This window comes from Neodiprion virginianus, chromosome 2 (genome assembly GCF_021901495.1).
Source record: "Neodiprion virginianus isolate iyNeoVirg1 chromosome 2, iyNeoVirg1.1, whole genome shotgun sequence".
Classification (NCBI taxonomy): Eukaryota; Metazoa; Arthropoda; class Insecta; order Hymenoptera; family Diprionidae; genus Neodiprion; species Neodiprion virginianus.
In genome coordinates, this window is record NC_060878.1 from 35863112 (window position 1) to 35880748 (window position 17637).

The 17637-nt window shown below is 46.5% G+C and overlaps 1 protein-coding gene across 5 annotated transcripts in view; it reads right to left on the bottom strand.

Annotated features, from left to right (window-relative positions):
• Positions 1-7471: 7471 nt before the first annotated feature.
• Positions 7472-17637, bottom strand: part of LOC124298073 (LIM/homeobox protein Lhx9) — a 68083-nt gene continuing 57917 nt past the window's right edge. For 4 of the 5 annotated variants that reach the window (XM_046749648.1, XM_046749647.1, XM_046749646.1 and 1 more), the window contains 4 exons: positions 16145-16318; positions 15819-16048; positions 9456-9691; positions 7472-9326 (listed from right to left, as the gene is read on the bottom strand). In XM_046749648.1, the coding sequence (XP_046605604.1) occupies positions 9069-9326; positions 9456-9691; positions 15819-16048; positions 16145-16318 (898 nt within the window). In that variant the 3' untranslated portion in view covers positions 7472-9068. Of the gene's footprint in view, positions 9327-9455; positions 9692-15818; positions 16049-16144; positions 16319-16883; positions 16938-17637 lie in introns of those variants that run through there. The other variant, XM_046749649.1, reaches the window with a different exon arrangement.

A 17637-nucleotide genomic window follows, 5' to 3' on the forward strand; every position in this document is an offset into this window, starting at 1 on the left:
GAGTTATAGCGTCCTAAACTAAAGGGAGGCTAACTAAAACGGCTAGCGGGTGTGAGAGAGAGCTAGCCGGCGGGGGGGAAGGGCCGAGGGAGAGAGCGAAGAAGGAAAAGGAGCCAGAGAGCGAGAGAGCGAGAGAGCGAGAAGCGTCGACGATGAGATAGGTAATGGATAGCTCTGAATCAATTACTTCGGGATTTTTAAACGGTTCGTATAGTCGATACCGCGTTAAGAGGGGTTAACCGTTTTGATTTATAGTAAAAATAATTTCAAATCTTAAATTCGAGCTTTCTTTCTCTGTTGTAGCCCAACCCGTCGACAATTCGGAGTTTTGATTCCTGCTCATTTCCTTTCGGCTTATTTTTCCGTATCAGTTTCTTTTTAACTTTCGTAATTCGATGATAATTATTCATTTATACTTATTTTACATATGTTTTAAGTATACAGCGTTAGATCGTGGAGGGAGACAAGAATTTACCACCCTGAAAAAAACAATAGCGGCAATCAACGTGCTAAGACAAATTCCGTATCCATTGGTGAAAATTTTACAAATGTAGGTATAATTAATGTTTTTATGCTAACCGAATCGGTCAGTAATAGCTGTCTTAAATTGGCAAACTAGAAAATTCATACATCTCATTTCCACGCGATTTCGTACAATAAATCGAAAATTAAAACGCGAGGTTTTCATTTATCTCGCATCAAAAATTCCAAAAGAATGAGTATCCGATAAACGAGTAAACAGGCTTGATATTCATTGAACACCACTATAATCGGCAATTTCACATAAACGCGGAAGTCAAAGCGTAGAAAATAATCGCACGGGTATTTACAGACGATGCAACAACGGTAAAAGCATAAAAATAAAAAAGGGGTTCAGGATGAAATAAAAAAAAAAAAAAAAATAAAAAAAAAATAAGTAAACTAGGTGCAGTTTTCTCCCGATAAAAGAGAAGAAGACCGTATAGTGCATAGCGTGGTATAATTGGCCAGAATATCGGCCGGTGAAGCGGCGGCAAAAGAGCTGCTGGCCCTTTGCTCGGCTAATGGAAAGATTACGAATAAGAGAGGGTTAAATGCAGGTAGACGTGGCGTGGCTATCGATGACACTCGGGATCGGCAGGCGTCCCGCGGGTCCGACTTTCAGGATAAGGAATAGCGTTGGAAATTTGTCCAGTAATCGGCGGTCCGTTATCTGATGTATTATATATAACAGGATTGGTGAAGTTATAACAGCCGAGGGAGGCGAATCACGTTATCGGTTGTAGCCGAACGAAGGGTGGCCGAAGATCCGGGAATATCCTGCGATTATTTGCGTTCGCTTACGTCACAGCGTTGCGCAGGTGGGAAATTAATAATACAACGTACTTTTTCGGCACCCCGATATCTCGCATTCGAGTCACGCTGCAAGCCGCGCGGCGATAGCAAAACCGTCGCTGCACATCCGCACGCGCGGCGGCGTTTTGCCGGCTTCGTTTTTACGCCGTGTCCCAATTAGCCGATCGCCTAATTGTCGCCTCTCTCTCTCTGTCGTCCGTAATTATAACGTAAACGGAGAGCCAAAGAGAGAGAGAGAGAGAGAGAGGGAGGGAGGGAGGAAGGGAGAGAGTGCGAAAGAGAGAGAGAGAGAGAGGGAGCGAGGAGGGGGGGCAGAGCTAGGGCGCGGGAGGCGGCCAAGATTCTTATCTTTATTAGCGGATTGGATAATCCCTGAAATGAGCGGTAACTCGGTTCACGCCTCGAGCCCCGCACAACACACAACGCGTCCGACAGCAATTTGCGAGCCCCCTAAAACAACACAATTATTCTAATGGCTCCTCCGCGCTGCACCCTGAGTTGCGATGCGCCGCAGATGCATCTGTTCCCCGGCAATGGGCGGTCTTGAAACCGCAAATTGGACGGGAGCGCGTCTAAAGATCTTTTATCTTTTGTGTCCTGAAATTATGAGGAAGATTCCAGGGTATTATTTTAATCAGGCAACAAGGCGGTTGGTTCTAGGCGCTGCAGGAAGTGAGACTGCAAAATTCCCGCAGCGTCCTCGATCCCGTTTCCTCGAGGATTGTGACTGTGAGCTTTTCTCTCGCAGGATATAATCCGGTGTCGGGGCGTATTTTCAGGGGCGTCGAGAACGGACAAAGCTGAAGAGTGAGGAATTAAAAGATGCGCAATCTGCGGATGGTGAAATATCGCGGCACGGGATATGGCGTTATAAGGTGTAGAAGCCAGGAACATGGCCACCGCGTTCAGCTATCGTTCGATCGGCCGCTGCAGCGGGGCCCAAAGAGACCCACCCGTTCGACAGCCCCGGGACCAAATTAACTTCGAAATAACTCGAGCCTCCTAGGAACTAATAAATTTACCTTACCGAGGAATAAATCTGTCGGATCAGTATTTCATTTAATTGAAAGAACGAGCGTTGCCCGGTTTGTTATCGAGCCTCGCTTTCGCTGCTTCGAGGCGAAATCTGCAGGAGCATTTTTACACGGAGTTGCAGGTGCGCTGTTGTTATAAGCGTGAAAATAATCAATATAAATGAAGAATACTATCGGCGCCGAATCGGGTATCCGCAAATATTTATACACGCAAAGAGGAACACAAGTGTGGTATTTGAATAAACGAATATACTTGAATCGTTGGGGCGTCGCCGAAAGAGAGAGAGACATATGAGAGGGCGAATGGGGGGCTAGACGAAACTTTTACAATGGGTCAAAAATTGGCTTCAAGATTTCGTTGGTGTGCGCGAGAAAGTAGGTGGCCCTGGTTGTAGGTGTGTCAGCCGGATCTGTGTACCTGCGGCACGAGTATATTATGCGCTCGTATAAGATAAGCTGCTGCGGAGGCATAGATATAAACCGAGCGCAATTTGCATATATTGCCTTTCCCCTGCAGCTTCCAGAGTCCCCTTGAATTCGCTCTGCACGACGACCTTTGTCCAGGGTACGTGCCACAATGGCTACTCTCGGGTCCCTCTTCTCGTTCCTCTTACACCCTCCGCCATTCTTCCTCCTGCACGGCTCCTGCGCCAGGGAGAATCGATCGCAAACAAAGAATCTCCGCGCGGCGCGAGCTTCGCTGCTGCTGCAGCGGGTTGAAAGAGAGAAAGAACGAAAAAAGTATTTGAAAAAAAAAAGAAAAAAAAAAAAAAACTGCACATAAAACAAATATAAAAAGCGTCGCGAGAAGGAGAGAGGTGGAGAGAAAAAAATAAATCGAAAAAGAGAAAGAAAATCAAACAGAAAATAAGAATAACCCAAAGGCAAGAAAGTCGATACACGAATAACTGATGCGCCGCTGGATAATCTGCTGCTTCTGCCGTTGCTGCCGCAGCTTCGGTCGGTGGGGAGGGGGGTGGAGGGAGGTTGAACATAAAAATAACCGAACCAACAAAATCCCGACGAATAACAAGAGAAAAGGAACGTTGAAAATAAATCGATAAAAATAGGAGGTAAAAAAATTCATCAAATTCAAGAACAACTACGGGGCATCCTGCTGCAATTACCTGCATTGCGGTATGGCCCTGCGATTCTTCGCGATCTGTCTCGCACGCATCACAGTTTGAATGTACTTTTCCACGGATCCTGTTATCGCATTAATTTGGAAAAGCTAATGCGAAATGTACAACATAATTAATTACCAAAAATCATACATATCACCAGATGTAATACGCTGTATAATAAAGACAAGGTAGTCTATTTGAATATTTTTAATTGCATTCCGATGAATGACGTTCGTACGATTTTAGAAACTTGCAATAGTTTTCTGTTTTAACGAGTTTTGCAAGCACCAACGAGAATGGTCAAATTTTCATTTCAATAATTTGATCAGTAATTTTTGTTCTTGTCTTTTGAACAGTTCAAAATACGAAACTGTATTTTGAGTTAAATGCGTCTCCCATCCAATCACGCCAAAAAATCGCGACGAACATATAAAATCGGAATTTTTGATATGGAAGCAAACGACGCGAACAGTCTTAGCGTAAGATCGATAATAGTTACAGTGGCTTATAGACATACAATGGAAGAAATAATTTTGCTCGAAGCTAGGATATAATCTCCGGGGGCAAAAAGCGCGCGAGGAGCTTGTGAAAAATAAGAAACTAAACGAAAAGAAAAGCAAGAAGGGAAAAAAATAAAAAAATAAAAAATAAAAAAAAATAAAGAATGAACAAAAGGTCGAAAAAGAAGGCGATTCTCCCGACATAGCCAATGGAATCGAAGAACTAAAGGGCATCGAGGCCGAATCAGCGGAGCGGCCTACGTGCGACAGGTTCTGCCGGGCCCCGAGGCCCCGGGGCCCGGGTCCTCTTCTCGCGTTCGCCTGGGCCTCGCCGAGTAGGAGACATTATTTACAACGGAGCCGCGAGAGGACAATGTCGGGGACCAGTCCTCGCAGCCTTCCACCATCTTACCTTCCTTTTCTGTTCTCCATATGCAACAGCATCTACCGACCGCGATGCTGTGCAGCGGGCTTCCAGACCTAGCCGCAAGCTCGAGTCTAACTTCCATCGCATTTCAGGTCTGTTCTGCAAGCTTCGCCAGATCCTTCGAGGCTATCCGTCTGCTCGTGCTTCTCGCCTTCTCCTTCTCCTTCGCGTGGGACCAGTACCTTATCCTTTTCCTTATACTCGTCTTGAATCGACACGTTCGACCCGCGGAGCACAGCATCGGCTGAATCAGCGCTGTCGTAAACCGTTTGTGATAACTTGTGGGAACACTCGAACGCGTTATAAGAGAAGTTTTTCAGTTTTCCTTTTTTCTTTATTTACCTGGACGATGGATAAAAATTGACGTCCAGTTGTTTTACAGCGAGATTCAGGCACGAAGAATTAGACCCAAAGGACTTTCTTGGTTCCACGGAGTTTTTCTAACCGATTCGTACTTTCCAAGGCACCAAGGTCGCCTCGCGTTCCTTGAACAGTAGCGCAGATTTTTTACCCCTCAAGAATGAAGGAGTGCGGTCCGAGCCAAGTTGGACCAAATAAAACGTGAAAAAAGTTCGGTTCTTTCGACCTCAGAGTCTATCAAGAGACACGCGTCACCTGCAAGTCTCGATCTAATTTCCTTTCCGATGTTCCACACTGTTGCAAGTTTCATTTCGCTCGTGCATAAGCTGGTCTCGGGCTACCAGGGTAACTTCATAATTTCAACTCCATTTCGAGTAGAAAAATATTCTTCTAAAAGCAACAGATAACAGTGAATGATTTTGAAAAAGTTTTTATACCCTGAAGGAATAATTTATGGCCAAACGTTGGCATCACGCAGTCACCAAAATTGTCGTACGAAAGTAAAAAAGATCCTCGGTAATTTTTGACAGGAGGTATCGAATCGAGCGGAGTTTCGTCAGCTATGTCCGGTATACGCGATGTATGCGTATAGAAGAACGCGCTGAGGTAGGTATAAACCACCGAGTATAAACGGCGATGGCTGCCGGACAGCAGTTGGCCGCTGCCCTTCTTGTGGGACATCGTTGAAGCCGGGAATATACGTTATATCACTGCAGGCGAAGTAAGAAGGCGGGGAGCCGGACCAGCGCCCAGAGTCGCGGCGACAGGGTCTGACGAATAAAAACTCGAGATCGGCGAGTGAACGGCGACCGATGAACGGGTGAACGGATGAACGGGTGAACGCGGCGACGGCGGCATCAGCGACGGCCGGCGTTCCGACGTTTGACAGAACAAAAGACGATCGGCCAAACCGCGACGCGCTTCCTCCTCATTCCTGATGCCCCCGTCTCTCCTCTCGCTCCCTGCCCTTCGACTCCCTATCGGCGTCTCATTCCACCCCTCTGTCAGCCTGCCAAACTACCGATTCGTCCTAAGGCATTGCGTACAAATTACCGAAAATTGGCCCACTTTTTAACGTTGTTAATGACTTTGAAGAAACGGTGGGAATACCGATATGTCCCGGCAGGAACCCGTCGGAACGATCGGATAGGAATCCTCCTCGCCTATCTCTCACTCCTTCTCGTGGATTTTTGCAACGCGCAAAACACTGCGTCGCGTACTGCGTGATCGGCCCGGATCCATCTCCTCATCCTCCTCCTCGTCGTCCTCGTCGCGGTATCCGGTCGACTTACGAAACGATTTTAATCGTTTATCACGCTCGAGAAATTGTCAATTTTTTATCTCCGTATCTCGCTCGACGTTTCATTCATACCTATGATGTGCGGTACTCGGCATGTAAAAGGGATATGGGAATACCTCCGTTTCATTCGACCGAACAGTGTCTTCCGTGGTCTTGAAAACACGCGATTTCAACCCCATCACAACATCCGCGGAGGTTCTGGTTTATTCGCTTTTATTCCCTTGCCATTCACCTGCAAAAGCTATGCGCGCGTTGTTCCTTCGCGTGCAGCTTAACCACGCTTGACTAATTGATGCGAAATTCAATCAGCTTCGGACGACCGTCGTTATTCACCGCGAAATTAGGTGCGCGCTTCTTCCGCGGGCGAAGAAAACGATCTGCAATCCACGTAGTGAATTTTCTTGTGTAAAAGTAGGAAGGCATCCGGAGTAGGAAATTTTTACCCCATCGACGACAGCGGTGGCCGCGATAACAAAGGGGCGGGAAAAATGTTTGGGTATAAAATCGATTCGTCGTCAACTGCGAATGAGTTGTAATCGGAGGGTGACGGGAAGATCCGCATCCGGTTCCTAGGCGTCCGAAGCGATCGAGGCCGTTTATGCAAAGCGTCGAGGGAAGGAAGGGTGGGCCCGTTGGGCCTTGTGTCTCGAGCTCATTAAATATTAACGAGGATCTCAATTTCTTCATTTCGATGGCGCGTCGTCGCGGCGAGCTAAGGAGTCGCACGGAGTTAGAAGCGAAGGAAAGGAAAGGAAAGGAAAAGAACGGAAAGGATAGCCAAGCCGGAGAGCTTGAGCGCCGTAGCTGCGCGCAACAAACGCGATTGCAGGCAGCGTCGAACCCGCATATAGATTGAAAATTAACTTATACGAGCGAGAACAAAATATACGGTATGCGCCCGGTATATAATGCTTTGCTTACTTACCTCCCCGCGATATTTACACGCCGTGGATTATATACACGATTCTTGTTGGTTCAACCCGAGTGGCGGCTAGTCTGTCCATCGCGAGCGTCGTTTAGCAGTTACAACCATAAAATTCTTAATATAAGCGCTCCCTCAGAACTCTGGTTGCCGACTCATCCCGAGCTACCTGCATCGCCGTCCGAAAACTTGGCGAATCGCGTCAATTGATCTCGTTCTGTTGTCTCGCTGTAACGCTTGTCACTTGTAACTGCTGATTGACGCCTTTCACGCCCAACGTTTAACACCGTGGCTGGTTGTCATTGATTCTTAATCATTCCCTGTCACGATGAATATGAAGTGAAAAACTTTCTTCCTTGGAAGGACAGCTCGTAAGAGATAAAAATCTTTAAGCCATGCCCGAGAGACAACCGATGTGGCACGCGCACATTTACAGGTTTTCATGCAATTTACATTATTATACATGATATATCATTGTATATATTACTATTTATTACACAGTGGCAGATGCATTGAAATGTCGCACACTGATATGTCTCGTACGTATTATAACAGGGTTTTCACTACAATTAATTGTTATAGACGTTACGCGCTGCTTCTTGCACCGAATTTCACATTTATACCTATATATATACTTCCAAGTTACGTTGCATCGACGAACAATAACGTTAACTTTACTGTTGATTTGATAGGTTTTACGTTGTATTGTTTTGATTTTTTTTATACAAAGAATTTTCATTTACGTTGGTAAGAATTTTACACGTTGCTCGATGTTGCATATTATATACCTACATTCGCGTATCGTTCATCCGTCCTATATAAATAACGAACTAGCTGTTCGCAAACTCGCTACCGTCGCCCGGGTTTTTGCTTCACGATGTATGAGACTCGCATAATTTTTTGGCACAGACTAGACTCTGAATTTTCAATTTCAATAAATAATAACTCAGGAAATGAGAAATCACAGATTTCAAGTTCACTCTTTTGTCGAATACCGTACGATGCAAGCAGTGTAACAGAAATATCTGCGATTAAGATATAGTCTTTTAGCAGAAAACAAGTTGAACTCTGAAACGAAAATCAGAAAGTTGAATGAATAATATTCCCCGCGATGCGCAGTAATAATCGTGCACCAACCGTAACTCTGGCCTTGGTTACTTAATTGCAGTACAAACTGAAACACCGTCTGCGTTTGGCCACTCGACGACTCATAATTGGCTGTTTAATTATTAATATCATACAATATGCTAGTTGTACGATGAATTGCATTTTTTCTTTCTTACTTCTCTTCTTTTCCCTCCGTTTGCCACAAGTTGAAACTATACGTCGTCTAAAATTTCTCCTCACTATATTACATATATATATTTAATTCAGAACTTTATAGAACTATTTCATTATCACTTATGTCTGCAATTAATTGTACAATTAGGTGAAACGTAACCGTATAATAAATCTGCTTCTACATTATCAGCAGGGTTAAAGAAAGAGGGTGAAGGAGAAAAATGACCGATCCGCTTAGCTGTTTCTATACAATAAATGACTAGTTATAGACAGCGAGATCTTGAGCCGCAACTTCTCCCCGAGAAATAGGCGACAATGTAGTTTTAGCTGTACCTATCTATCTATCTATCTATTTATCGAAAGCGCGTGCGGCGTCGTAAGTGGTTGCCTACGCAAGTGCGAGCGCAACATACGTATAATGTTTTATCCGGTAAAATCTCCTGAGATAATCTCCCCTTCTCTCGCAGCCTCCCTGCATCACGTTAAGAGATTCCACGTGGCTCGAGCGAAACGTTCTCTCGATGCGATAGAAACCGATTCCTTTAACGGGACGCAGAGCGATCGCGAATCCCGATTATATTATCTGAAAGTCCCGCGGTTCAATCCGGCGATCCGTCGGTTTCCTCCACTTTTTCCATTAATTTTTCCTCCCGAATCGCAGCTCCGTTTCCGCTGCACGTCCGAGATCCACGGCCACCAGCTCCTTTCGCACAACCGATTATCCACTAGGCGAGCTGGTTGTGGAGGGAGCCGAAATTGCAGTCCTCCTCCGTTTGAAACCGGCGTCAGTAGATATCGGAGAACGATACCTGGGACGAAACGCCGGAGTGGAGATGGTGCAGCGCGTGGAGTTCCTCCATGGAAGCTGGGGGCAGGCTGTTGCTGTCCCCCAGAAGGCCGGAGCTTGGTCCGACGCTGGGGGGGCGCCCCTGGTTCGAAGACGCGGGTGTTCCTGGGCAGCCTACGCCGCCTCCGCCCCCGCCGTTTCCCTCCTGTCGCATCATGTTTCGTCGCCATTTTGCCCGGGCGTTTTGGAACCAAACCTGGCGAGCGAAGATAATAACGGGAGAGTGGGAAATGGAAGGGGGGAGGAGAAAGAGCGGACTTTTTTTACTCCGTCAAAGGTCGAGGCTCGCGCCAAATTGCTGATGAAACCTCCGCGAGGAACTCACCTGGAGGACGCGCTTCGACAGACCCGTCTTCTGAGCCAGCTGTTTGAGGTCCTTGGCGTCCGGGTTCTGGTTGATGGCAAAGTAGCTCTTCATCGTTCTGAGCTGATGGTGTTTGAAGCTCGTCCGCATGCGTTTCGTCCGCTGACTCTGGTGGACGGAACCCGGGGATCCAACCGAGGCGTCGTAGGCGGTCAGCGACTCCATCGACGAGGAGAGCTCGCTGGGGTGAAGCAATTCTGTAATCGTGCAACGTTTACACCGTAATAAAACGAGCCGAGATACTATACCTACAAATACGCACCTTTCTACTTTTAATATCCCTGTTACGGGGCACATGCGCAAAGCGTGCGTATATATAACATATATATATAATATATATATATATATTATATATATTCCGGGAATATCAATTTCCAGAGTAATGAAAATTCCCGCAACTCAACTGCGCCTAGGATCTGATATAGAGGACCACACGGAGAGTCCAATTACGCAAGAGACTTGCTTAGTCCAATACCGACCGGCAGTTTCAAATATCCCGCAAGGTAGCAACAATTTGTACGGACAAATACGGAGCGAGGTGGCGTGATCGGATTCCACGGCAGTCAATAGTCACGATTACGTGGGAGCATTGCATGACGGTCGTTAAGAGTCGGACATAAGGCTCCATTGAAACAGTGACAGGTGACGAAAAATCGCAAATGCATGATGGGACGCGAACCGAGCATACCGTAAGTATTTTTGGGACACCGCACAAGAACCGGTGCAGCTTGCAAAGGGGAATTGCGCAGCAAAGACACGTGCTGGTTAAATAAATCCAACGAGTAAAAAGAATGGGTAAAGAATGGCGAAAGTAAGGGAGAACCAAATAAAAAGAAATTAAAAAAAAAGATTAAAAAAAGAACAACACCGACTTGTTCTCCATGAAACATGGAAGTAACAGCTGCTGCTTAGGAATGACGAAGTGCATCCTTTAACGGGTTCAACCATTTACGGAACGGTTGTAAAGTGGGTACAAGATCGTGCTGGCACACCACTGGTGCCTGACGATTGTTGGATCCAATCGATGTTCCAGTCTCCAGGCTCGATCTCACGTGTATCGTTATTGAAAAACGAAGCCCCGGAGAAAGAGATAAAAAGAAAGGGCAAGAAAGACAGACCTCGAGACCAAACAGTTCGGCATTTCCTATACGGGACAACGTGATCAATCAACGATACACGCTTGCAATCAGTAGTTTCGGCGGTCACAACAACCAGCCGGCAGGATCAGGATCGCAGGACTTGGGTCGGTCTATCGAAAATTTCGAAAGGACATCTTCGATGATCGATCATTTTCAAACGAAACCGATCGCTTCTCGTACCCTACGTGATATCGTTCCGGCGAAATAGCTGTATCGATATGCAAGGACCTTAGAGAAAAGGACGAAGAGAATTCGAGAAGAGAATGCAGAAAAATTTGTACGCAAACCGACTTTCGACGTTTTCATCGTTGTTTATATAATACATACAGGAATAAGCCTCGCAGCAGAATTACAGAACGATCCTTGAAATAAGAACTTACATATTATAAATTTAATGGAACAAAAAGTGATATCGCACGGAATCGCCGTTCGCAGCGAGGACGTGGGCATGTCAGCTGGGAGTGGGTGAAGGTGGTCCAGAGTGCGAATCGTTGATGGGTCGAAATGGTTAAGGGGTCATTAATAATCGTCAGTTGTGCCGACAAGGCGCTGAGCGGTGCAATCCCGACGGGTTAAGCATGTGTGCCGGATGGCTGACGGGAAACGGGGTAAACACCGAAGTGCGTAATCCGGGCAGCGCACGAGAGAAACGCTTGTTACGGCCAATTACCGTCCGACTACGCAGCGTCGGTTGTACGTAAAGATTGTACAATCGGAACAGGGATATAAACGCACTCGCGTCTTGCTCTGGGAGTGGACCAACCGCAGTTTGACACTGTTACTTCGTCTTGTCTAGTAGACTGCGAAAATTTCATGTACAAAAGTTCGTTTACCGTGTGATCTTTTCGTTCGTGAGATTGCTCGAACCATTTGAACTTTGCATAGGTGAGTGAAGCTACAGAATAGTATCCTACCGATTTTTTGAAAAACGCATTTATCCGAAAGAATTCGATTGCACTTCTTTCATAAATTGAATATGTCGATAATCGAAGCTTTATTTAGTTAGGATTTCAAGCTTGACTGAATCCTGTACGATTTCATTGATAGTAATCAAATGTCAAAGTACTTTGCCAACTTTTTCTTTTCCATTGCTAAACTGTGTATTCCAATTTAGTGATTGAGATTTCTTGCAACGTATCCCGCGACACGCAAGCTCTTTGAGACCATTACCCATTAGAAATGTCGACTCCTCTATTTATAACAAACCTTCGATTTATCACTCACCGGTTCTCTTATCAGGATGATTTTTGTAATTTATGAATCACGGCGTGGTATAACGATCATTTCGAAGCTGCATCTGCCGTAACTGGCTTCGCCAGAGTGTGTAAAAGAGAGAGAGAATGAATAAAAATGAAATGTCGTAAAAAATGAAAACTGAGAAAGATATATCCTGTTTGGTAATCAGTGTTAACGTCTGAAATCCGTTCATAAAACAATGACTATCTCGTTTAAATCAGTGCACGCGGGTTCTGCGCCGGGATTATAGCGGTCCGGTTTCTGCACCCGGATGGAAGCAGAGGTAGCACAGCGCAGGTTGCGTGTGGAGGTTTTACATGCGCAGTGGTCATGCAGCGCTGGGTGACCACCCAGCGACGAAGAGACGGCTTGGCCGCAGAGGGCGACTGTATAGGTACCGCGAGCCACTCGAAGAGTCAATCTAATAAATAACACGACAGTGGATAACCATTGAATTCAATTGAGAAAACAAGTTTCGAATAAGACTAAAAGCGAGCGAGCGAGCGTCTCCTACGGAGACTCGACGTGCAGGTCTCGGGGACCACGACTCTCATGCTTCGCGCTGCAGCTGCTGCTGCTGATGTTGCTGATGCTGCTGATGCAGCATCCAACGGGCTACCAAACACGACGATATATTCTAAACAGTGTCCGGAGTTCGAATCTACACGGATCTCGCCCAAACGCAAGTCGCCGTTGTAGGATCGACTTTGAATAGAGAATTTTTCACTTTCGAAGAGAGTCGACTCGCCATGGCTTCGTGCTTCGTTCGTCGTTACAAGGGATACGCACTAACCTGCCTTGAAAGGCCTGAACCTTCGAAGGGTTTCGGTATCTCTTGGGAGGTATTTTGATACTCTGATATTGTCGCAGTGTGTATTTACAAACCTCTTTGCGTCAAGGTTATAGGATTTGTAGGGTGTTACCCATCCCAAACAAGCTGTAGGATTTCTTGTTCTCTTAAACTCGGCTCTTTCCGAGTCCTTAAGCTTTCCAAGTCCACAATACTTCATTGATCTGTGTACTGAACTAATCGATTTGTGATTCTAAGACTTTGAAACTCCTAGAAAAAAATCTTGGCACTGTCACTTCGATATTACTACAGAAAATTCCCAACGACCGTCGAGTGTCAGAACGCGTATGAGAACAAGGGCAGACACGAGTTGGCGTGCCGTTTTCCCTAATTTTTTCAAGAATAAAGAACAAGTTCGAACCGCAGTCGGAACAGCGAGCCGAGATCGACGTATTTTTCGGACCGTTTCAGGTCTCTTGAAGAGAACCCGTCCGAAGGAATACTTTCGCGACAGAGTGTATTTCTGGTCGAGGTCTTATGTTAGGTCTGCCGCTACCTGCAGCACTCGCACCACGTACGGTGAGCAACTTTTGGAGACGTGGACCGCGGTGTGGTCCCCGGTGGTCAAGAAACTTCGCGAGACATTTCGCCAAAGAATCGTTTGGACCGCGCTGTTTACTTTTTATTGTGCAGTTCCTGAAGCGAAATAAGAAGAGCAAAATTCCGTTGGTCGAGGCGGCGTGTTCCCGTTTCGAAAAAAGTATCCGTCGCAATTTTTTCAAACTTTTTCCTTCTCTTCGAATCTCTCAATGCAAGCTTGCTGTTATAATTTTTTGGTAATAGTGTCGATTCCCTGATCCCGATGGGAAGTTTCCGGAACGCCGGGCGTTTCAGTTCCGTACAGTTTCAGGGCAACGGCTTGATGAACATCTTCGCGAAACGTAACTCCGGTAATTTCCGAATGACGTAATTTACGACGGAGTAATTCAACGCCTCGGGGACGAAGAGCACCGATAAATATACACGCGCACGCAGCTCAGGCGGAGAGAAGGACGGAGATAAGAGAGAAAGATGCGCATCTACACGGCGTGCGGGTAAAAGGTGAATTCAGTCGGCGGTGCGCGGCCATTCTGCGCCTGGTGAGGGCTGCGGGCACGCATTGGTCGGTGCAGCATTCTTTTCCCGGAGGAGCGGCCAATCAATGCATCTACGCGCCGATACCCATCTGTCACTGTCATGCCAGCGAGCTGCCCGGTACCTAAGATCGGGATATCCTCCCGGGGGATGGAAGGCAACCGCGAGACGTAGTCCTCAGGGCGGCAGCGTCCTTATAACTTAAATTAATCGGACAAATTTCAGACACGACGAAATCGCGCTTTTTTCCTCCCTATTTTGCCCATTTTTATTCAGCGTTCCTTTTTGTCGGCAGGTGAATGTATTGCGATTTTTTTTTTTTTTTCGCGGGTTGATTACTACGCGGCCTAGAAGAACGGCAGATGCGGCGATCGGCAGATTGTACAGCGATGATACACGATTGTCTGAAAAGCTGTCCGCATTCGCTGTAACAACCGGTCCTCGAGATCTGAGGTGCTAAACGAGGCCTAATTGAAGTTTACTGGCAAGTTTGTTCCTCGTTGGATAAGGTGAACGAAAGATCTCCGAGGAGCTCGTCTGCTTAAATCAGCTCTGTTATACCCACGAGGAGCTGCCCGATCGTATACGGAACTTGCTACGTGCAGATAGGGAAGACTAACGTGCCGCTTGACGGTGGCAATTGCACAGTCTGCACGTTGCAGCGACGGAAGCCGTAATGAGAAGGACGAAAAAAAGTCCAAAAGAAAGAGGGAAACCGAAGATCACAAAGAATCCACGGACAGTTTTGTCACACGGTGCTACGTTCTCTTAGATGACAAAAAATAGCTTCGGCATAGCTGTGTGACGCACGTTTTGAACTAACAAAGTTTTACGATTCTTTGATTCTCATCAATTTGATTATTTTCCAATTATAATTCATCACATTTGAAAACTTTAAAGATTTATTATATTTGTGTAAATTCCTTCAATATCCATCGCATTTTATTCATGAACAAGCGAGTCCTGCAAAGAATCGTACGTATAAGCGCGGGTGAGGTCTAATAGTTCGGCTCTTGGCGTTGACGACGACGACACCTATCCCAACGATCGAAATCTCCTCGTGCGAGCTGGTTGATTAATCGAAACGATTTTGGATATTCGAACAACGTCAGTCTAACACTCGTCACCTCAACTCTGTAAAGAGATAACGTCGATCCAGTTTAGCCATGGTCTAGCTGCCCAAAGAAGAGACGCAGCGTTCCTTGCCTGCAGAAGCTAAAAGGACCAAGACGCTATCCGAGACATCGACAAATCCCGCGAAGATGTCTCACTGTTCCTGACAGGATGTCATTTATTTTTTAACCCCCGTCTTCTCGCCTCGTTTCTCAGTAAATATTCTCACTCGGTGTACACAATGTGCGTTTAAATACTCGCATATCTTTTTCTCCAATCCCACCTAGGGAACGCGCTTTATAATTTTATCCACGTCAGACTGCCAAATTTCATTTCTCCTTCTCTCATCGTCACGTCATGCACGAATCACGGATAAAAGTTTTATTCCACGTTTGCAAGCACACGCGGCGGTAAACTTTACTCAGTGTTAATAATTCTTCGTTTCAAAGCTCCACTCTCTCTCTCTCTCTCTCACCGTAAGCTTGCAGTCGGCCAAATGTTTGCTCCAACTAGGGAAGATTGGAGTGCAGATCTCATTTCCGAGCAAATAATACGCGCCCTCAATCTGTCGAATTGCAGTAGCTCGGCCGCGTCGGGCGCTCCTCTGTTTAGTTTCAACTTTCGAACGCGCGAGCCGCTTACCACCCGGCCAATTACACTTAACAGCTCCAACCCCCGACTCAGCACGGTACCAATTACTTGTATTTATATTCCACCCTCGCCGAATCCCCGAGAGCCCGAGTCTTCTGCATTTTTTACACTGTATGCGAGCACGAACGTTTGCACAAGTGCGATTATTATTTGCCCAGGCGGGAGGAAGTTCGCGGCGTACGTTGTACCAATAAGCGGTAATGAAAAAGGCCGAATCGAAAAGCCGGGTTTCAGGGTAATTTCCATGTTGTAGGTACTCACCTAGAGCGCCGGCAGCCAGCCGCATCGTGACCGGTAAATCGGAGCCGGTAGCGTCGGAGAGCTTGCGCTTCCGGGGACGACCCTTCTGGACGCCACCGCCTTGGAGAGGGCTTTGTTCGGCCGCGCTGAAGTAGGCCGGCCCAGGAGAGACTCCGGGTGATCCGATGTCGTCGACGCTGCCTCCGGCGCTGTTGTAGTCAGCCGCGCAGCAAATCAGCTCGTAGTGAGGCCTGGGCGGAGAACCGGGCGATCGATTGATCAGGAGAATTGGCCTCGAAACCAGTCGAAAATCGATTCTGATTGACCGAAAACTCTCGACTTCTCACCTGCAGTATACCAGCCCTTCTCTCTGGCCGAAATGGTCACCTTTGTTCAGGGGAACGCCGCAGGATGCGCAAGTGAAGCAGGCGACGTGGTAGACCAAATCCCTCGCCCTCATGACCAGCTCTGAGGCAGAAATTCCGGCTCTACATCGAGCACATCTCGACACCGCGAACAAGCTGTAAAAATTTTAACTCCAGCACAAACTGAAAATACGTTTCATCGGTTGACTGGACACGACCTGTAACGTGTTTCAGGGTTTTTTGTTTCTGCTTCAAAGAGTAATTAACGCGATATGTTATATGTTATAAAACGATAAAGCCGCCTGGCAATTGTAAACCAAACTGTTATCGTAAAAAAATAAAACCAAGTTAATTTTCAAGCGGCATTCAAGTTCAGGGATCGAAGATCGCCGGTTAAGCGGACCATTCAGAGATTTATGCGACGACGTGAGACTAGCCTGTCTCGAAAGAGGGACGCCCGCACCCTTCGACTCCATGTTTCAATAGAACCGCGAGATATTTCCAGAAATGGCGGACAATGCTGCGATTCTGCGCGTGCATTCCTCCCCCTCTTTCCCTTTTCCTTCGTCTCTTCTTAGACTTTTTCCCCCGTCTCGATCCCCGCGCCAATACGTTTTCATACGCCTGCACGATATACGCAAACTTTCTTACGCCGCGCAATGCAATTCAACGATTCTCAGCGTAGCTGCAGCAGCGATTGTGCAACGTTGTCTGAACTCACCCACACAGCGGCTCGCCCACTGGGTCCGCGTGCAAGAGTCTTGTGCAGTTTTTAGAATATGCCGAACAATGCCGCGGAACCACTGGAAACTCCGGAGTGCAAACGTAGACGGAAAGGTATTGTACGGTTTGAAATGCTGCTGCGCAAAGTGTGCGTATAGCTGTGTAGGGTGTAGGAACCTTGCACACACGAGAAGGAGAAGAAGGGCGAACCGGCGGAACGGGCTCCCCGCCTATATAGATCCAACGTTGCAGTATTGTATTGTTGCATATTGCATGGAGTGTCTCGTTGTTTTCCCCAGTAACGAACCAGAAAGATACCAAGGCAGGCGCTTCCTCTCTGGTTCGAACCAACGTCTGTTCCTACACATATACATATACGTATACATACAAATACACACACACACACACACACACACACACACACACACACATATATATATACATCACGCATTATCTGATACCGGCATACGCAGGTATACTGCACATCGAGCAATAACTTCTAATTTATTAAGACTGTATCTCTCGTGTTTTTACAGCCCGGCAAAGATTGCAAAATGCAATGCAATGAATAATTAACATTGGTAAAAGATTATTACGCATTACACGAATTACTGACAGATATAACTCGAACTTGATTTCAATTTTATATCGCGCATTCGCTTCTGCCAACGTAAGACTTTCCAGCGAAGAAGAAGAATCGTAACTGAAATAACTGTATGTATGTACATGTATCCCAAATACGTGTACTAGTG